This window comes from Trichoderma gamsii (genome assembly GCF_001481775.2).
Source record: "Trichoderma gamsii strain T6085 chromosome Unknown Scaffold_15.2, whole genome shotgun sequence".
In the NCBI taxonomy this organism is placed as follows: domain Eukaryota; kingdom Fungi; phylum Ascomycota; class Sordariomycetes; order Hypocreales; family Hypocreaceae; genus Trichoderma; species Trichoderma gamsii.
This window is the reverse complement of record NW_020171352.1, coordinates 515,330-535,961: the sequence shown is the minus strand read 5'-3', so window position 1 is coordinate 535,961 and position 20,632 is coordinate 515,330. Positions and strand designations below refer to the sequence as shown.

Here is a 20,632-nt window from a genome sequence, read left to right as displayed (position 1 = left end):
TTGTGGTAAAATTTTAGGAAAAAATGCTGATGAACTGGTATGTGATAGTATTTGCGCAATAATAATAGCAGTATCATGACGCAAAGTATATCTAGTAACTTCATAAAATACACAGCTGTTTGACGCTGGGCGCATCACTAGCGGTATTTTATCGAGATTCGTTTCCCCCAGAAGTGCCATACTTAGCTCATCACCTTTCCCAAGCCACATATATGCACGCATCAATTTCCAATACAACATTCAACCCTTTGTAAAGTTGTTCACAGTAAATGGGTATATTACAACCTCCTTGCTTCAATATAGATATACCGTTTTCTTCCATTCCCTCCAAAATTCATCACATGAGATGCCTCTCAAATCGCCTCTTTAAAATCATCGCAACAGGCTACAAGCTAGATCTTCACTAACGTCCATACAATAATCTTAACAAAGGTGTAATGGCATGTTCATTCATCATATCAAATCCATAGATCAATCTCAAAGACCCAAACAACATGTCAAATATACATGTAATTGTAATTCTCCCCCATACTCATAGAAGGAAGACCACCAAAGAACATTGCAATCGTCGAAGGATCCATATAAGCAGGCCCCCTCGGTATGTTCTCCCTTTCAGTCTTCAACCTCAACGCCCTCCGCATATCCAAATCACTCAAGCTAGGCCCCCCAAGATGCGCCATGCTAAAAAGCGTCATCCATTCGGGCCCCAGCATGGCCGCAAGATGCTTTTGCTCAAAGGTGCCCAGCTGCTTGGTTGCTTCGTCCCGGCGTTCTCTCCACGCCATACGAGCCGTCGCAAGCATCTTTTTTCGAGACTTTGTCAAGACTAACTCCTCCTTCTGGGGATTTCCCTCGACTTCCTTACGTTCAGTGTATATATCGGTGTCCTCTTTGGAAGTGACCCTTACTAGATGAGTGGTCCGCTTCTTACTTGCAAGAAAATGCCCGGTTTTCACCGAAACATCAGCCAAGAAAACATTGAGCCCCTTGCAATCGGCACAATCGCACTCAACCCCTTTCTGCGCGAGCTTAGGACGCCGAGGCCACTTCCCCACATGATTGTCGAGATAGGCTTTGACCAGGGTATAAATGCTTTTGCGCCAAAGCAGCGTATTGGAATCCTTGGCCCTCTCAAGACTGAGACGACCCAACTTGGGAGATATCGCCCGCAGAACAGGAAACCACAAAGTGTGAAAATCTGCGCTGGATATTTGTGGCGCCACCTCGCCTATCTTGGAAAGAGCCAGTGATAATATGTCGTCGTATTTTGTGCTCGTGTTCATGACTTGCTGTAGCCAAAGGCCGAGAGTCGCGGACTGGACTTGACTTTCCACGACCTCAGTCTCTGGCTTGCCGCCATTCAGTTCGAATTCTTGATATGCCTTGTATGCTTTGTAGTCGCGGTGGTTATGGTTATGGCTATGCGCCTCGTATCCCCACGGGTCCAAGCCAGGCTCATCCAGGTCCATGTCAGAGTCAATTCCATCTGGCATGTAATTTCGGGCACCTGGCATATAATCTTCCAAGAAATCATTGTCGGAATCCATCATCTCATCCGCAATTCCATCATCAGAGCCACTTTCATCGTGCTCCATCGGAAACTCGGCCCCAGATCCGCCAAAAACAAAGCGACTGAGGAAGTCTGCTTCATTGCTGTCATCTTTTTCTTTACCGTGAATCTGTGCAAAGGCCGTTGACGTTATAAAAGCTCTTGAAGCCTCGCAGTAGAGCTCCCGTGACTGTTCGTACGAGATCCAGTCGTAGCGGCCGAAAAGGTCTATTTCGTTGATAAACCCAAGGTACGCGTCGGGCTTACTTCCTGGATCGATTTCATTCCCCCTAGATGATCAATCAAGTCAGCTCACGGCGCGCCAAACAAGGTAGAATAGGATAAAATAGTCGCTTCACGCACACTTGTGATATAACAGCAATCGGATCGTCAAAGTACAGAGCAAGCTTGACTAATGCTTCCCCATCTTTTCTATCGAGCTTTTTAGATCCGCAAGTCTTGATACACTCCTGTAGCACCTGGCGAGCCCAGCGAATGAGGCATTCGGGGGGGCAGGGGACCAGTCGGCCCGTGTCTGCCATGATGATGGGAAACAGAGTCTCTACCGCCCTGACTTGCTGTTTGGCTCGAGGGTATGAGAGAACCGCGGCAGATAACCTGCGAGTGTCAGTGCTGATGAACCCTGTCTTGCATAACACCACACATACCCTTTCTCAAGAGGCCCAAACCATTTATCAATTTTCACAGTGCTTCTGTGAAAATACTCAGGCACCCAGCCGAAGAATGATGTTGACAAGGCTCCTTCGTGGGCAGCGGCTATTTTCTCAAACCACGGATACCACTTCAACTGAATTGTGGCCTTGAACACGTCAATGAGGTCATTCTTGTGGAATTCTGGCTTATGCTTTGAGAAAAGGCTTTGCGTGTCTCCTTCAGATGCATTCCGTGGGGGGTCCCACATAAGCTCGCATAATTCTTGGAACACGGAAAGCGTGCTCTTCGAGCATTGACTCTTTAGGCACATTCTGGCGTACGCGCCAAGTGCTTTTGGAATTCCCTCCTTTGCCGAAAGATCATTGTCGCCGCCACGTTGGACGAAAAATGGTACTATCGCATCGCAGGGGACAACAACAAAAAACTAAGCAAACTTAGTAAATCTGTCCATGGGACACGCGTGTATGAGTGAACCTACTTCCATAAAGCCTTTATGTACCAGCAACTTAGACTAAAGGAGAGTCAGCAAACATAGTTTAGTGAAGCATCTTTTGACACGGGGATTTACGTTTGCAATATGAACATACCTGGCTCCACAGTGATTCCCAATTACGAATGCAATCAAAGAACCCTTTAGGGACGTGAGCCTCGTCAAGGCGGAGATTTTTGGTCACCAAGCGCCCATCCAAGTCTAACAGTTTTGCGATGCGAGTGCCTCCTTGTATGTCTTCATAGGCGCCGCTATCTTCACGCTGCTTCTGGTCACGTTCAATATGCCCGAGGTACAGTTTGAAGCCAAAATTATCAGATATTTTGTTAAGAATCTGAAGTTGGCCATCATCTGCCATTCTAAGCTCTTTTAGACATAGCTTGCCGCTCCTGGCGTTGCGAACGATGGGGCGATAGAGTGCAACCCTCTCACGGGATCCAGCATCCTTGGAAAGCCATCGCTTGAGGGTATGGCGGATTGCTCGCGTCTCATTCCGCCAGAGGAGAGCGGTTCCACTGATGTTGCCCTTTATCGGAACGAAGGTGAACTGTATCGCCAGAGCGCGTCCTGATTTGACGGGCTGCGGCCTAGAACTCGGAAACCAACTAGCAAAATGCTCTTCCGTCTTGTTGGGATTGAACACAATCTTTGCTCGGCCGCCAACCTCGGTTACAATCCTGCCGCCCTGGAGGTCTGCAGTGGGCAGGTATACCATGATATATCCTGCCCCATCCCGGTTATAACCACTGATATATCGTCAAGCTTTTATTACATCAACATGCACTTCTTTTTGAAGGGAGCCGACTCACAGATCGGGAGCCGCTCCTTTTTCCATGAGCAGTACTGCGCTGGGCTCTGCGCGGATCGAGTCTATCCAGTCCTGACCTTGGCCAAGGCCAGGAGCAATGTGCCTGTATAAAGCCTTGAGGCGGCCTTCCCACACGCTGTAATCCAATTTAAACTGCGTGGAATTCAGCTCCCATGGAAGAATGTCAAGGCCGGGCGGCTTCGCTTGGCCCATGATCTGACGCGCTTGAATCTCTCCAAGAGGCAGAGCAATATCGCCGACGTGATATACAGACAGGCCGCTGCGAGCGTGCTCGGGCAGAGTAAAGTACGACTTGAGGTAGCCGTGCGTCTCGATACCTTGCAGGGCCTTGCAGAAATCCGAATCCAGCGTGGCCGCCTCGCCGCCGCGCTCGCTCACGAGGCGCTCCGCATTCATGCTGTCGCTGCCGGGCTTTGGGCCCGAGACCGCGTCAAGCGGCTGTGAGAGCCCGTCAGACATTGATGTCGCCGTGCCGCCGCGGTCTATTGAATAGAGGCAGGCAGCGTTTGATGCCGCGGACACGAGTTGGAACGACAAAGGACAGCGTTGATCGGGTGCAAGACACAAGAGGGGCAGCGTGTTTTATAGGACAGCCGTGCTCGGTGTATGCATGTTCTTGCAGTAGCATATGCACTGACGGCGTGACTTTTCTGGGATGGGAGTTACGTGCCTACATCAAGTACCAGGTACAATGTGAAGTGGTGTTTTGACAATTTCTGCCTAAGGGCTCAGGTAGCGAGCAGCAACTCTGCCAATTGGCTTTGGACGCTGCAGGCACTAATGAATTATATAAAAGCGACGCCCAACAGTACTGATGTATGTATGCATGTATGTATGTATGTGTACTGACAAAGTGTCTGAAGGATGGTGAAGCGGTGTGGAGCAGTTACCCCTGGAAGTACCAGTTTAGTTATAACGTGTATTATAGGCTCTATCAGCTCTGGGAATGATTTTCTCTCCATGCCTATGTCTACCAAATCACATTGCCAACGATGCGAAACTTGAAATAGGATATGCAAAGCAAACAGAAAACGCGTCAATTGCATCCGATGAATAGGCACAAGGACTATAGTCAGCAATTCAGCACCGCTATATATTGCAAACCGAAGCGACTACATGTAGCTTGCGTCAGATGCTGGCTCTTGTGATAATAGGAGATATTGAATCATTCGATCAAATGCCTACATAGCTCAAGTCACCTTTCGCCGCGTTTTGTGTACCTAAAACTCCATTTATAGGTACTTTGAACATGACTCCGGACACAGGCACTTTTCCGCCGTAATACTGTCTCATTTCAAGCCGGGTATCTGGCGCTCAGTCTTTTGAGCTGTCAAACATCGTCTCATCACGCTCTCCACTAATAACCATCCCAAGACAAATCGCTAAAATGAGCCTAGATCCCACGAGTAGCCGAATCGGTGCTCAGGCCCTTCCGCAACCCAGATCTGGATCCACAAGGACAAGGTGCGATCGTGAAAACGACATGCTTAGATGCAAATATGCAGAGTTGCCATGGCTTACGTTATAGCTGTCAAGTACAAACCTGGAATGAGTTCTAGGCAGGTCGAGAGGGCATGGACAGTTTGAGTACGAATATCCTAGATGTAGTTGCTTAGGACATCGTACACTGCCGTCGAAAAAAAAAACAATTGATAGTAGGAACTTGTTGCATCAAGCCCTCTGCTTGTTATTACCAACTGACTTACTCTCCTATCCTATTCACTCATTTGATGCGATTGACAGATGCCTGATACCGCAATCTCGCTGTCAGAGCCATCAATACCCAGCCCACCCTCACACGCAAACCCCATCATCAAAGCCACAGCAGCCACAAACCAGACAATCAATTCCTCTTTCCACTCTCCATCCAAACAAGCCACCACGCGTCAGCCCGCGGCTCAAACCGGCAACCGATCGTCAATGACGCCCAAGTCGTGTCATTAAAGGTGGGGAAGTCCCCCGTAGAGCAAAACTTGGTACCAAAGCCACTATAATTCCAGGTTTTAGTACCAGCATGCAGCACTAAAGCAACTTGCTATAGCCCACCCATCACGCGTCTTTTAGTTTATGCTATCAATTCCACGAGCCACAACGCATTGTCAGCCCCAATGAACAGGAGGCTTAAATTAAAAATTAATTTACTCAAGACAATAACGGAGCACATGCTAATCGATAGAGCGTGCCGAAATAGATTGTTGTGGAGGCTTAGATCCTTTTCACTTGTTGAAAGTATCTTTGCAACGTCATTTTCCATGCTATAGCTCTGACGTCATGAGATGACATCTTGCTGCGTAGAAGCTTCAATAAACACAGATAATCTCGTGATGGCCTCTTTTCTTCTTCCTTTTTATTTTTCTCTCATACTTGTTTAATATTCTTAATCAATAGCAGTGCAGTAATAGCTTAATCAGTCCTGATTCATTTCCCATCCAAACTAGTGAGTGCTGTAGACTCCTTATCTTACATCAACACCAATACTAACATCACCACCAGAGTCTCTGTCTCAGCTCAGTCTCAATCACCACCACCACCATGCCTGCTATGAACGACTGGCTCCGCGACGACCTCCTCGGCAAGGAGCGCGACCTCTGTACCGCCATCACCTCCGCCAACCCCGCCCCCGCCGTGCTCAAGCTCTGCGCCCCCGACGCCGCCCTCATGTTCCCCAAGATGGAAATCCTCTCGCCCGAGGACGAGGACGCCCTCAAGGACGCCATGCGCGCGCCCTTTCACCGCTTCGACGAATTCGAGACCGAGGACATGAAGGCCCACTTCATCGGCCTCATGGGCGGCGTCGTCACCTACAAGATCAAGGCGTCCAAGGGCAAGGAAAAGTACAATGCCACGGCCTCGTCGACTTGGAACCAGGGTGCGGATGGGGAGTGGCTGCTTGTTGCTCATTCTGAGACGCAGCTGTGAAGAGTTTTTAGTTGAAACCAGGTGTTGCCAGTTTTTGGTCGTTTGGTGGCGCATTTGTGTGTTTTGTTGTAATTAATTATGAATGAGTCAATATGACATTTACGACTTTAATGCTCATTTCAATAAGCTATTCTACTTGTATAGAATGAGCCATCGGCATCTTGTATAATAGCTTCAATAAGTAGCCTGCAATCTCATTCGTATATACTCCATCGCATTCACCGGCTCGTACTTCTTCGGCCTCCCCGGTCCCCAGCAGCCAGGCACACAATCCACCGTCTTTTCCAAATCCGCACCAACAAAATACACCACCGAGTGCCTCGCTCTAGTCACTCTATTCTTCGTCATCACGGCCTCGTCCCCATCTGCCTCCAGAGATGGCGGTGCCTTGACCCGGTGCATTGTCGACTTCAGCTCGTCGTTGCTCCAGCGCATTAAGAAATCCGCAATATTCACCACGGCCGTGTTGGGTATATACGGCACGGGGATAAACCTCCCCTTCTCTTTGACACTCTCCACCTCCAGCCCTCCCACGTCGTCCTGGAACAGCATCGTGATGGTGCCGTAGTCCGTGTGTGCGGCGATTCTCTCTGCTTTGCCCTGCCGAAGAATGCTCTCCTCAATGGTCGGATAATGCAACAACCGAATCTGGTTATCCTTGTTCTTGTGAAAGCGAATGAAATATTCTTCGTCAAGCCCCATCCCCAGCGCAACAAGTCTCAGTATCTCCAACTCAGCGGCATAGCACACCTCATAAAATTGGTTAAAAAACTCGCGAAACCCAGGGAGAAGACCTTGAGGCGGCCAAACATTCGGCAGAGATGCCTCCTCATCGTCGCGACCAATCTCATACGACTCCTTTACATCAGGCACGCTTCGCGCGGCTGAAATGGACGCTTCATCAAAGATCATCTGGGACACTTTCTCGCGGCCCACGCTCGAGTAGCCGCGGTGGTGCCACGACGCTGATGGGCGGGGTGCCTTGTCTTTGTCGGTCTGTGGCATGCTGAAGAATTTATGGTTCTGTGATTTATGAGAATTAGCAGGTTTCTCATCTCCTGTTCAGTGTACACACCAGCCGGCGATTCCGAGGAGCAGGCTATTCAGTGGATGAGGGTCGCAACATACCCAGACGAAAGCCTCATCGACAACATCCTGAGGCACGCCATGATTCTTCACATATGCAAATCCAACATTCTTGAATGCCTCGTACAGCTCATTTGCAACTCTTCGCCTATCCTCTCCAGAGCCCGTGCGAGCAGTGCCAAAATCAACCACCGGAATACTCAAATGCTGATCAACGCTAATCGCCATGTTGTGCTCGTTATATTACTGGATATTTAGTGCTTTGAAAGAAGAGGTTCAAAATAGCTCTTTTGATTTATTTAAAGTTCGCTCCCTTGGTTGTGAAAAGTGGAAACGCGGAGATAGAGAGGAGAAAACTCGCTCAAAACTCTCTCAAAACTCAAAAGGTCCGACCATATCGCCGTGATGTAACACATGTGCCGCTTTGGTCGAAGAGAACACCATGTCAGCCTGACACTTCAGCCTCAACACTCAACACAGTCTTTGGCCAGGCTGAACAAAGCAAACGGTGCCAATCTCCACAGTAGATTAACAATGTGCCCTTTTATTTATTGAAACAGCCAGTTCTGTTGACTCTTTAGTAAGCTTTTCCTTGGTATCTCAAACACATAAATCAGCAAATCCAGCAAATCCAAGATACACCCTGCTGTCGTTCTAGCAACCGCTTTCATGGAGACGGCTGTTCTGTCTGTAGACATTTCGGCTAAAGATCAAATATTGCGCCATGCTACAACCCTCCATGCTCTCCAAAGGGTGTCCGTGCCTCCTGCGGCAGAGTCAATTTACCCGAGTAGGTATTCAGCCCCTGCCGTACTCCTAATTCGCGACCTATGTAGAAGAGGTATTCCTCTGCGGCAAGTCGCTGTTCTGATCGGCAAATTTCCATGACATATACGCATATGAGTGGCCATAACGTCCTCACTGCATCAAACACAGTTTTAGGAGACTTCTCGTTTCCTTTTGCTGCGAGGGGCCCAAGAATACGTGGAACGCTCTCTAGGATTCCCTGTGCTGATATCTGAGCAATCTCGACGCAATAGTCTCGATCAGCCATGAGCTGTTGGAGAGGAATTGGGCATGGGGGGTAGTGTGTGAGGAAGTTGATGAGAAGCTTTACGGCGTTGAATCCCTTGACAATAGCCGACTGGTAAAGGCTTATCACGTAAATTTCCAACATATGGTTGTCCGCAGGATTCGATTCCATCCAATCTTCAAGCTCATGTGTGGCTGCCTTCATCTGGGCAAAGAGATCGCCATACTCCCGAGACGCGCCGCTAAAGTCTCGCCGCCGAAAGAAACTGAAGATTTTAGCCTGAACACTGCAGACTTTGGATATGAATAGAGACACATGTAGCCCGAGGGCCTCCCCTGGGAATGGTGATTGTGCTATAACATCGAACCATTCTTGTGACTCCGGAGGACACTCTGTATTGTTAATTAGAGACTGAATTTGCTGTACACATTCCAAGTCAGCAAAAGACGACAGCTTTTCGCATTGATAGTATCATCAATACCCACCACCATACTATAGGCAGGCCAGAATGACATGCGCCCTTTCGCCGTATATAGCGGCGCGACACCTCTTATTTTGAGGATACTGTACAACCCTCGAGCGTGTAAATGCCAAGGACTTAGAGTTTCTGTGCGGTTGAGAGAGCCAACAAGCAGCTATCTACTAGTGAGCGCTTGATCCAGAGATTCTCCAACCTCACATCGCGCTGCTGTGGAAGATTCTCACCTCATAGTTGCTGAGGAGCCATATAGTAGCGAGAACGTCATCTCTAAAAGCCCCATCGGGCGTACTAAGGGCCTTGTTGACTGAGTTTAGAGCCTTGCCCAGGTAACCACCCAGCTCGCGCTCAGTTTCTGCGTGGGCGTCCCTGGATATGGCAGTCGGATAACGGAGGTTGGTCACATAGGTGCGGGAAAATAGGTGAGCTGCCCAAATAAGAGGTCCATCAATGTTGTAGCTGTTGTATATGTCCTGGATGAAATCGAAGTTTGAATAGACATTGAGGACGATGGGAACTGAGTGTGAAGTCCAGTGTTGAAACACGGGCCGCGTGAGAGGAGCAACGGCGTTGCAATTGACGCCGTTGACTAAGACGACGTCTGTCGAAGGTGTAAACATGAAGTCTCCATTTGGGCTGAGAGCCGGCGTCGAAAAGCCCGTATCCGATGCTGAAGACGGCGACTCATCCACCCCGGGAGTTTGCGGCGTGCGCTTCTTGCGCTTCTTAAGGGCAGTAGGATCTGCGTTACGGAAGACCAGCTCTTGCTGATCCCGGTATCCCGGACACTCGGCGCCGTATTTGATACATCTGTGGCAGGCGGGACGGGCGAGATCACACTATTCCATGGGAGCATGTAAGTACTAGGACATGAAGCAGATCAAGAGTGGGGAAGATCGAGTCTTGTGGGAAAGGAAAGACACGAGCAACTGTTAAGACATGGCACGTATAGACAGCTGTAGACCCACTACCGGCCGAGATGGATAGAAGATGCATCATCCCGCGTATTTAGACCCCAGGGATGCCGTGTAATGGGTAGCTCGTGTATATAAATAGGCAAGGCAGGTAGCATAAGACGGGAGCAATGAGTAACTGCAATTGAATGTCACCAACCTTGACACGCCGTTTGCGGCACAGATGACAATCCCGACTAGGTCTGCCTGTGTTGGGCATGGCGGGGAAAACAACCAACAGGAATAACAAAAAAGCGGCACCAATGCAAGCTGCGAATAGGAGTCTTTTGCCTCCCGAGTTCGCGCAAGTCTCACAGATCAAGGCCAAGACGGGAGCGTTTTAGGCATCTTGGCCGGGAGGCCTCGTCTGGAATTTAATTGCAAAGAGGAAATGCCATTCGAGGTGGGGGCGGGTCGCGGCGCTGACGAAATAGGGAGCCTCTGGGCCAATGGGCGCTGGGCAGACACGTGCAGTTAGTTGCCTGGTGGCTGAGCCTCTTGGACACGCAGCCACGGGTACGCCATCCTCGATTTTGGTATAAGAAGCTTCCATGCCCCCGTAGGGAGATGGATCAAAGAGCATTGAGCGTGAGGCAAAGCCACAATGGTGATGTTTGATGCTCTATATACACAGCCTCATAGTTCAGTCTCCCTAGTTGTAGCGGAGTTCCATGTCACTCACGGCGCCGGCCTCGGCAAAGTAGCTCCTCATTCTGGCCCTCGGTAGAATCAACGTAGGCGGTGGGCAATCTTCTAATCAAATCAACTTTAACCCCGCCACTGGATTCAGGGAGGCTTAAATGCTAAAGCCATGTGTACAAAAGCTTTCAATTTCATCCGTCAGCCAAAACCCCAAACGTAAAAGAGTCTATCCCCGCATTCTTCAAAAACACACAACAGAGAACAATAAAAGCCACAATTAGCCAAAAAATCAATTCATTCCCCCTGTCCGGCCAAAAAGCCCTCAGTAAGCCAACAACCTGAGGCCACCCAAAAAAAAAAAAGAGGTCCTCACCTTTCCTGATTCCACAGTCAATTGCCCGTTTAGGCCATCAAGTCGCATCTGAATGGCTGCGAGTGAAAATCCCCACACCTTGTCGGGCTTTCACTTACAAAGCCTTTAGGCAGAGAAAATCTCTCCTCTTTCTCCTCTTTTGACTCCTTTGTCGTATACTTATACGCTTACACGCTTTTACACGATATTCATCTCCTCACCGTGACTTGAAAAAAGCAAGACAAATCCATCGCCTTTCATCCATCCCTTATCGTTCTCATCATCAAGACCATCACCATGTCCCACTACGCCGATAGAAAAGACCTCTTCCCCATGCAAGGCGGCTGCCCCTGCGGCCACATCCGCTACCAAATCAACCTCCCGCCCCTCCTCGTCCAGACCTGCCACTGCACCCTCTGCCAGCGTCAAATGGGCAGCGCCTTTGCCATCAACGCCGTCATCGAATCCTCCGCCGTCTCTCTCCTGCCCTCTGCCCCGCTCACCACGCCGCTCAGCAAAGCCGAACAGTCTTCTTCATCTCCATCCTCCGGCTCTGTGTGCGGCGTCCTCCCCGCCTTTGCCGACCTCACAAACGCTGCTACCACCGCAATTGTCACTCTTCCTACAGACAACAACAATGCTGCCCACAATGCTGCCAACAATCACAAAATAAACAAGCCCATCCTCGTCGCCCTCCCTACCCAGTCCAAAGTCGGCCAAACCGTCGCCCAGTGCCCTCTCTGCCGCGGCAACCTCTGGAGCTACTACGCCGACGCCGGCACGCTGGTCACGTACCTCATCGCCAGCACTCTCGACCGCCCATGGGAGCTCGAGCCCGACGTGCACATCTTCACCCGCAGCCGCAGGGAGTTTGTCTCGCTCAACGACGGGAAGCCCCAATTTAAAGAAAATTATCCCGATAGAGCAGTATTTTATAGGCCTGACACGAAGGAGAGGGTTGATGCGTTGACGGAACTGCAGGGGGCGTGGAGGAAACAGATTAGAGCTGCTTACAAGGCTCAATTTGCCAAGATTTAGAAGGCCAGTCATTGGTCATATGTCTCAGTTTTATATCAAGTAGTATACGATTTATATAGTTTATGAAACTATTCACGCTGCGATTTATGCTTCTACGCTGCAATATCTTTTTGGTGAATGTTTTATTAAATTCTGAACATACGCTGCTTCAACGCGCTCGCCTTCAAATCAGGGTATTTATCCATCTCCTCCACTTTTCCTCCAAATCACCTCCTCGAATAGAGGTACCACAAGCGAAATGAACATGACATAGATCTTGCTCGCAAGATAAAAGGAACGAACAGTAAGACTTGAGAAAGCCTCAACATAAAGTAAAAAATCCAAGTACCAGATAGCCACGGCACCGGTACCATATCTCGCAACAGAAGGGTATAGCCAATACCTTTCTCCAAATATTTCATGATTATCCATTAATCTGGCCTCTCGCTATCCAGTGAGTAAATCTCGCCCCTACAGAGCAGAACGTGCATCCACAAAACATCGCATCCAATCAAAACGCCTCGTTACAGTTGCCAAAAGACCAATGATTTGATTAGTCGGATCACCGCAGTTGTTCGAGAAGAAAAGAGTGTAGTCCCAGTACGGGTACTGTAAAGCTATCGAGATCCCGCCAAGGGATTCATGTTGCTGTAGAATTGGTGGCGATCCAGGGGCTTGCTTTTCCCCTTCACAAGTCGAATTCTTCCACATAGGTGTCGAATGACTAGACGCTAACGAATGTGTTTGTTGGTTGTTTATTTTGCTGTGAAGCCAGTTGGTATAATATAAAATGTGCCAAAAATAACTGCTGCTATCTCTCTTCTTTTTCTGATTCATATACCATCTCCAAATTCGACCATTTGATCCAGTGCCAGAGTATCATATCCAAAAATATCATGCTAATTAATCCCCAAGAAATGTATAGAACAAAATATGCTGTATCGAAAAATGAAAAGACTGAATATCGCCAACGCCAATTGAGATCAGGCCATAGAGAGTATATGTAACGCGCCATGTATATCGCTCGTGATGATCCAAGAAGAAAAAGACTAAATGATTGAAAAAGAAAAGAAAAAATTGCGGATAAAAATCCAAGTGTGTTGTTTTGTTGTAGCGTTAATGCAAGTCAATGTACGCATAGTATTTTTTATAGGCCGTACCACGTTGATGAGATCATGTAATTAGCCAGCCATCTTGCGGAATCCCTCGACGCCGAGCAGTGGCACTTCAATCTCGCTGAGGGCGATGATGCCTTCATCGCGACGCCTCTCGATAAAATTGTTGCACTCCGCCACGACGAGGCTCCACTCTGACAACGCACGCCCAGAGTATGCCAAATTCTTGAGGAACGCTCCAGCAGGTTTGACGGGTCCTACTCTGCCCTCACTAGGCCGTTGTTGACTCGAGCTGGGCTGAATGATGGGAGATGACGGGGAAATGGCTTCATTGGGGGTTGTATCGCCACTGCTCGTCTCCGAACCAGTTGTGGTAGGCTCTTCCGGAATTCCTTCGGTGGCTATGGCAAGCGACAACTTTCGACGAGGTTCTGCGACTGGTGAATCGAGAGGGCTTGCGTTCTTTGCAGCTTGCACCAGGCCGCCTTGAGAACTTCCAGAAAATCTTCTCGTCGGAATCATCAGTGGAGGGAGGACTGGACCGCCTCCTCGCTTCGCTTGAAAGCCAAGTCTTCCTTGAGCAGGTGTGGGCAGCTTCGGGCTCACGAGCATTCGTTCCAATGGAGGCAACTGCTGCTGCGGCTGTGGCCAGCCAAGGACAAATTTGAAGTTGAATTTGGGCTCTTCGAATACCGGATTTGATCCATCAGAGTCGATACTCCTGTCAGACTTGGCTGTCTTGGGAGGAGTGGTTGACGTGTTTTGCCGCGATCGAGAGTTTGCTACTTCTCGGCGCGCATTCTGAAGTCCGTCGTCCGAAGATTTGGCAGGCGGCGTTTCTGGAGTTTCCTGAGTTGGAGAGCTGGCCGCACTGAAGGATAATAGCTTTAGAAAAGACCACTTCTTCTTAGGGTCATTCTTAGTGAGAAGTCCGGTTTCAGCGCTCTTCTCGCTGGAGGGCAAATCTATGATACTTGATGCCTTGGTAAAGGTATCAAATGTCACAAAGAGGCCTGGCTGCGGAATATTGATCTCTTGTCGAATGATGATGAATCGCTTTCCCAAGGTAGGTGACATTGGCGCCGTGGCGGGACTCATCCGGCCAGTTTCGTCTGCAGCCTGCTTAAGGTAGAGATAGTGCGACCAGACAGATTTGAGTCTCTTGGAAGCTAGAGCGAAAATCTCCCTATGATGAACGATTAGCATTTCCTTCTCATCACAGAAACCTTTTCTTCAGTGGGGTTTGTGAACTTACATATCTACCTCATCCTGGCTGCCCACTTCGCGACAGACGCGCCAGCAGAGCAGACGCATGTAGTAGGCTCGCACCATGGGGCACCAGTTGTTGAAAAAGGCGTTGAATGTCTCTTCCGACAACAGCCAGTCGCGACACACCATCAATTTCTGCTTGGGGTCTTTGGCAATGGCGTCCCACATTGTATATATGAAAGAGATTATTCGAATTTCTGATAGCGTATTCAGCGAGGTCAAGGCAATTTTACAGACATCAGTCCAAAAGGCCCAATCAATATAGCTTGTCGGGTTTTCAACCGTCTCAGCCCGGTGGTAAATGAACAGGACCTCTTCCAATAGGTCACACAGCGTTGAGCATGCGGTGCTGTTATACCTGGATGTCCTGCTTGCGGCGGCTTTCAACAGCGCCGAGAAAGATTCAGCAAATGTATGTCTTGCTCCCGCAAAGGTTGGCGTATCGTCAGCGAGAATGTCCTTGAGCAATATCACCAGTCTGTTTTCTGACATGCTCTTCATCAAGTTGCTTGGCGGCATAGGCATTTGCAGAGCCGCCGCTTCAGCTCCACGAGCGGAGGTTGCTAGATGCGGAGGCTCAAGCGCAGCCTGGCGATGAATGGTGCCGTCGAGAATGGACAAAAGCTGTGCATGGACAAGAACAAATGCCGGTGACGTTGCTTTTTCCGTTAAAGAAAGGTCCGCTGGCATAAACTCGTTGGATAAGAGGTGAAAGTATCTAGCAAAGATGAAGATGAGATCGGTATCGCGGCCTTTCCAGCGCATAACCCACGGGCCAGTCCAGGGTACCCTCGCTACAAGCAGAGGCATCTTGGGGATCCGCTTCAGAGTGTTCCACAAAGCTCGGGGGGAGGACCAGGCTAGGTTGCTCAGCTTCGGCGGGAATGACGCCGCTGTGTCCGCATCAACTTCGCTGTTGTTCTTGCGAGTGAGGCCCATGCTCTCAGAGACGCGGCGGATCAAGTCTGGGGTTAGACCCCAAAGTCGTACTAAGATATCAGCTACACCAGGCGCAAAGAAGAAGGCATATGCGCAAGTCTTGCCGGCAAACTCGATCAAGCTCGGGGGCACGTGGCGGAGAGACATTTTTTCAACCACAAACGCCATCTGCCTCACCAAGTTGGACACAAACATGGTTCTGATGTTGTGCTCAGCCGACTCTGCCAACAGCGCAGATTGATCCGAGCTTGATGACTCAGATGAGCTGGTGGATGATCTCGCGCGAGCACGATCCTGAGGAGACCTATCTGCCAACGGCAAGAAATAAGGCGTCGTCTGGCGCCACTCGAGGCGCATCATGATAACGGTCGCCGCCTCGAAGAGCAGTTGGCGGTCCAGTCCCGGCACGGGCTGTTGGTGCTGAGCCTCGAGCATTTCCAAGACGGCGCCCCACCATTTGTTTAAGACACCGGCCCTGCAGTCAACATCCTCAGGTCGCAGACTGCCAAGTGATGCCTGGCTGGTGGCACTCTTGAGAAAAGGCAAAAGCAACGTCTGGATCAGCGCGCATTTCTGGGCCACAGGCTTGGAGGTGAGCCCACGAAACTCTAGATCCAAGTTCTTGAACTGCGACCAAAGAGGATCGGGCATGCGCGGTGGCATTTCGATCGACGACTCATCAGTGGTAAGCGCCGTGGAGTTTGTCTCACCAGAAGTGGTGGATTGCGAGACATGCGAGTCGATGCTGTTGGAGCCTGGGTGAGCCAAACTGGCAGCAGAGGAGGCGCAGCTAAAATCGGAGTCGATGCTGTCACTCGTTTTAGACAACGAGGACGCGGGTTTTTGTTTGATCCTGGAGAAATAGCTAGTTGCACGAGCAAAGCCCTTTGTCGCGGGTTTAGCAGCTGGGTCAACTGGACGGTTTTGGCCCGTCTGATTGGTCGTAATTTCCTGGATACTGGCTGCGACAGCCCGTTTCAGCTTGTCGCCGCGGCTGGGCTTGGCCTCGGGCTTGTCACTCGTCTCGGCCGGGGTCTCTGGCTGCATCTTTAGCAGCGAGCGCGACGACGGCTTCCACGACCTCTTGGTGAAGTTGGCGAGGCTTGCAGATGTCGAGTGGGAGCGATCCCGGGATGGTCGAGGAGGCACCGCCTCGGCCTCGACGTTGCTCAGGGGGCTCTCAGTTGCTGTGGCGGGCCGTTTTTCTTCGCTAAGCGGAGGAAGGGGGGCGATGGGCTCAGCATCAGCGTCGTCGTACTGGGCATCTCGAATGGTGGTCAAGCTGCGCAGCCATTGTCGGGGCCCATCGCTAAGCGAGGCTGCTGATTTAGTCCGCAGGTGGTCGTAGAGTTTTGATGATGGAGGAGGGGGTTCCAGCTCGACATATTCGGTATTGGTAGGTGATGATTCGCTCTCAGGAACGCTTGGTAGAGAGATGTCGAGTTTAAGGTCTATGTCAGTGTTGAACGAGGGTATTTCAAAGGCCGATACCTCAGCCGAATCCTTTGTAGAGCGGCCAAAGGGTGACTTGGTCCGCGATGGTAACGAGGGTAAGTTGGGGGATGAGTGGGATCGTTGAGAAAAGGAGGATGTCGAGGGCAGTTCCACAGCCGAGGCCATGATTGCTGTTCCGCTCATTGCATGGCCAGCAGCGGCGGTTTCTGGCTGATTGGTAGATATGCTGGCTGTTCCGGCAGGGTCCGGCAGATGCTATGGCCGTCGTCGAAATGCGCCTGTGTCAACCCGTCACGCCGTCCAAACTAATTCAACATGGCCTGCTGGTAACGACAGTGTGTGCTCGGTCTGTGATGGCCTGGATGTGAGTGAGTGAGTGCCAGACTCAATGCAATGCCGCGCAAGAGTAAAGAATATGGTGATGTGATGGGTTCGCGAGAGAGAGAAAAAGCTTTCCCGGCCACGATAACGATAGTGATCAGAGGCAGAAACGCAGGGCTTTCCGGGAACGGTGAAGCAGCCTCCGCATCGAGAGAGAGAATCGCCACGGCAGCCCGGCCGCTGCTGGAGACAGACAATCGTCGCTACAGCGCTACATGCACAGGCTCAGTCAGGCACAAGGAGGCTGCTCTGCACAAAAATGGCCTGCCGATTGCGCCCAGGAGAGCGGAATGACGGAGATGGGCAAATTGGATGCGGTTGCTGGTGGCGTCGGCTAGTGCAGATGAGGGCCAGCAAATCCCTACAAGCCTCCGTGCGCGCTGCCAATTGGTGTGGCAGCCTGGCCAGGGAGCTTTGCTTCTTCAGGGCTCCTGTGAGTTTTAACTCTCCGGCATAGAATTAATTAATTACAGGCGACTCCGTCCCAGTGCATGAGCGAGGCACCGCTACTCCATTCAGGGGCTGTCCGCTGCCTTGCACTAGAGCTCTTCGGTATCTGTTCAGCGCCAGCGCCAGCGCTAACAGGCAGAATCGACGAGACTCACAGCACGTTCACACATAAACAGCCATTGACGCCACACCTACAAAAGCATTGGATGCGGTTGAGTTGCTCTGAAAGTGCCGCTGCAGTGCTACAACCGTTCGCGCTCAGCCTCGCTTCCAAAGATAGTAGGAAGGCGACGAATCCGGACGCACGGCGTAGTGCGAGACAAGGCCTCCCCTTCTTCTTGTTCCCTTTTGTACCTCGCTCAATTCATAGAACAAAACGGCAAAAGGGCAAAAGAAAGAAAGGGACTGCAGTGCAAGGGCTTTCTCCGTTTCTCTCGGGACTTTCCCAAACGGTACCTTCAGCAGTTGTTAGCGCTTCCTAGCTGCCGTACGCCATGTCCAGTCCTCTACACCATCAAATTTAAGCTCGCATCACGACTTGGCCAATGGACGGGCTGTGGCGCGGTGGCTGCTCTATCCACGCATTGCACAGTTACAGCACGCGGTCTTGATGAGAAACGCCCTTTCCGCGGGCCCTTCAGATAAGCGCCAACATGTCCATGGAGGTTTTGGCTTGGGGTCACAGAATGCGCGACAATGTCTTTGGCCAATTTCCCGCCTCATGCTACAATAAGACATCAAAGGCCGTTCTGTCAATGAATATCGCACAAGAAGACGCCCATCCCCGCAAAAAAGTGGCGCAAGTCTACGAATCACCAGGTTCGTTTGCAGTACTTGTACAAAAGACATCATACAGTCGGTAGATGCCTTGGATGTGCAGGACGTGCTCGAACAAAAACGCCCCCAACAGCTTAGGACTGCAGCCGTCCAGTTGTTCAGCGCAGATCTTGACCCCGTGTCTCTCCGCAACTTGAGTCGCCACTACCATCAGCGGAGGCGCAGATCGGCTTGTTGTTTGCTACATGTAGTCCTAGTCACCTGGTTGAGTTGTCTTTTGTCATGATGAAAGTGATTGTCGCTACGGCTTTCATGCTTGTACCTTGGGGCGAAGAATCAGCCTTCTATTGCCACGCCAAAGTGCTTACCGACCTGCCTTCTTTATGTGAGACGTCGGGAAATACTGGGCAGATGAGTCGAAAGAAGGGAAGATTGAAAAAGGGCTCCACAGCCATCGTGCCATCCATATTAGTAGCTACGGATTATTGGATGCAATTTAATTGCCCCATTAGAGGTACAGGTGGTGAGATGTACATGTGTGTGCGCATGTGCCGCCTGCAGTCGTCATTATGCCGGATGATTTGTCGATGTAACCAAGCAATGGCGAAAGTGATTCTGGTAGAGTACAAGTAGATATGTACCGTTGTAACGTAATAACGCCAAAACAGATAATACCACTGCTGTAATTGTAAGCATGAATTGAATATCGCGGCACATGCTGAAAGCTCGGTGCAATCTTCAAAGGATCACACCGTAGTCCCGGCTCAGTTACCAAATTCATGCAGCGAGAAACATAAATCCTTACATTAAACATCAGCCTCTTCTCTTTTGCTCCTTGAGCGGTGTGTACTCTGTGCAACTCTGGAACTAGCAGTACCCGTCCAAATTGAGCTGTATGCAAGCCCAGTTTCAGACCTCTGTTGTCTCACAGCTTCCTAGGAACATGTCTCTTTTACCAGCCTTGATTCACAGCCAGGACAGCTTATCAGCCAACGCAAAAAAGGGCAGGCAAGCAGACAAGAAGCCCATACTAAACAGTCATATTATGGGGTTCATAAGATGTCTAACAAGCTGTATCATACGAGTAGGCTTGGCCGCAATAGCTGGCACTTGGCGAGGCACGGGCGCGCCGTCCAAGAGGATCTAGCTGTAGTAGCGATGGAGTAATGCAAACACCGCGGCGCCGCTACGTCGTGGCTTTTGGCTTGTCATCATAGCCCCAGAATTGGAACCAGCTGAAGTTCGATGGTGCTTCGCTGTCCCGCAATAAGTTCCATTATTATGGCTTCTAGAGAAATTCGGCCTTCCTTTCTCGGTGCGGGCTAATAGCTGTTGCTAAAGCGAGCAACAGTCCAGAAGGTAATATTCGAGGGGAATATGGATAACTACATCATTGAATTGCACAAAACATGCATTGGGTAACGTGAGAGGGGTCGTCAGCCAAGACTTTGAAAGGGCGAAAGGGCGAAAGGGCGAAAGGGGAGCGACGATCTCCCTGCTTGGCGAATGTAGTGACGGCCCTCGCACAAAAAAATCCCCGTTCAGTGAAATTCGCTGACCATCATTCTGAAGCTACAGCACAAAGTATGGCAAGATTGAATTGTCTTTGAAATAAAAGAAAAAGAATGGATAAAGGTATATAAGTGTTCCCCTAACTTCATGCACCATGTCCTTGGGATTATCAAGACATCAGTGTTTGGTAATAGTAGGGAAATTTTTGATCTTGGCACGTAAAAAAAATCCTTCAGTATTCGAGCACTGGAAAAGCTCGGTACTGTACACACATATGCCGTTTAACAAGAGACTTCACATTGTTCATTTTCACCTACCATTGGAGGCCTGTTGCTTTGCGCATCTGCATCAGGATGCTTCATCCCTGAGCAAAAGCTATGACCGTAGAGATCTGTGACAATTGCGCAAGGGTAAACTTCCTTACATATCCCAGTCCTCTGGTGCCCCTGAGGATGATATTGTCATCGTCAGCTAAGACGGTAGGCCGTCACATTTCTCAGCTTCATCTCGACTGGCTTTACCTGCGGGATGCATGTCGAGCTGAAAACAAGACGAAGTTTGAGCTGGCGTGGAAAAAATTTCTGCTTGAAGATAGAGTATAGAGGGGTATTGATTACATAATCCAGATATGCCGAGCTAGGACCTGAACGACCATTGCGTTGGTAAAAAGCCTACGTAGCACCATCATTATCGACAAAATACACAGAATAT

General features: G+C 50.0%; 5 protein-coding genes across 5 annotated transcripts; 2 read left to right on the top strand and 3 right to left on the bottom strand.

Annotated features, from left to right (window-relative positions):
• Positions 1 to 497: 497 nt before the first annotated feature.
• Positions 498 to 4,002, bottom strand: TGAM01_v205073 (hypothetical protein; the record flags this gene model as incomplete). Its single annotated transcript, XM_018803473.1, has 6 exons — positions 498 to 1,839; positions 1,913 to 2,167; positions 2,218 to 2,648; positions 2,703 to 2,735; positions 2,812 to 3,460; positions 3,524 to 4,002. 6 exons carry the CDS (start codon positions 4,000 to 4,002, stop codon positions 498 to 500), a joined length of 3,189 nt encoding a protein of 1,062 aa, XP_018663170.1.
• Positions 4,003 to 6,075: 2,073 nt separating this feature from the next.
• TGAM01_v205072 (hypothetical protein) lies at positions 6,076 to 6,462 on the top strand (the record flags this gene model as incomplete). The annotated part of the gene is made up of 1 exon (XM_018803474.2): positions 6,076 to 6,462. One exon carries the CDS (start codon positions 6,076 to 6,078, stop codon positions 6,460 to 6,462), a length of 387 nt encoding a protein of 128 aa, XP_018663171.2.
• Positions 6,463 to 8,275: 1,813 nt separating this feature from the next.
• On the bottom strand, positions 8,276 to 10,232 carry TGAM01_v205071 (hypothetical protein; the record flags this gene model as incomplete). The annotated part of the gene is made up of 4 exons (XM_024549571.1): positions 8,276 to 9,001; positions 9,067 to 9,216; positions 9,287 to 9,898; positions 10,173 to 10,232. The coding sequence occupies 4 exons, from the start codon at positions 10,230 to 10,232 to the stop codon at positions 8,276 to 8,278; spliced, it is 1,548 nt and encodes a 515-aa protein (XP_024405703.1).
• Positions 10,233 to 11,303: 1,071 nt separating this feature from the next.
• Positions 11,304 to 12,044, top strand: TGAM01_v205070 (hypothetical protein; the record flags this gene model as incomplete). The annotated part of the gene is made up of 1 exon (XM_018803477.1): positions 11,304 to 12,044. One exon carries the CDS (start codon positions 11,304 to 11,306, stop codon positions 12,042 to 12,044), a length of 741 nt encoding a protein of 246 aa, XP_018663174.1.
• A 1,160-nt stretch (positions 12,045 to 13,204) lies between these two features.
• TGAM01_v205069 (hypothetical protein) lies at positions 13,205 to 16,984 on the bottom strand (the record flags this gene model as incomplete). The annotated part of the gene is made up of 2 exons (XM_018803478.2): positions 13,205 to 14,324; positions 14,394 to 16,984. The coding sequence occupies 2 exons, from the start codon at positions 16,982 to 16,984 to the stop codon at positions 13,205 to 13,207; spliced, it is 3,711 nt and encodes a 1,236-aa protein (XP_018663175.2).
• Positions 16,985 to 20,632: the final 3,648 nt, after the last annotated feature.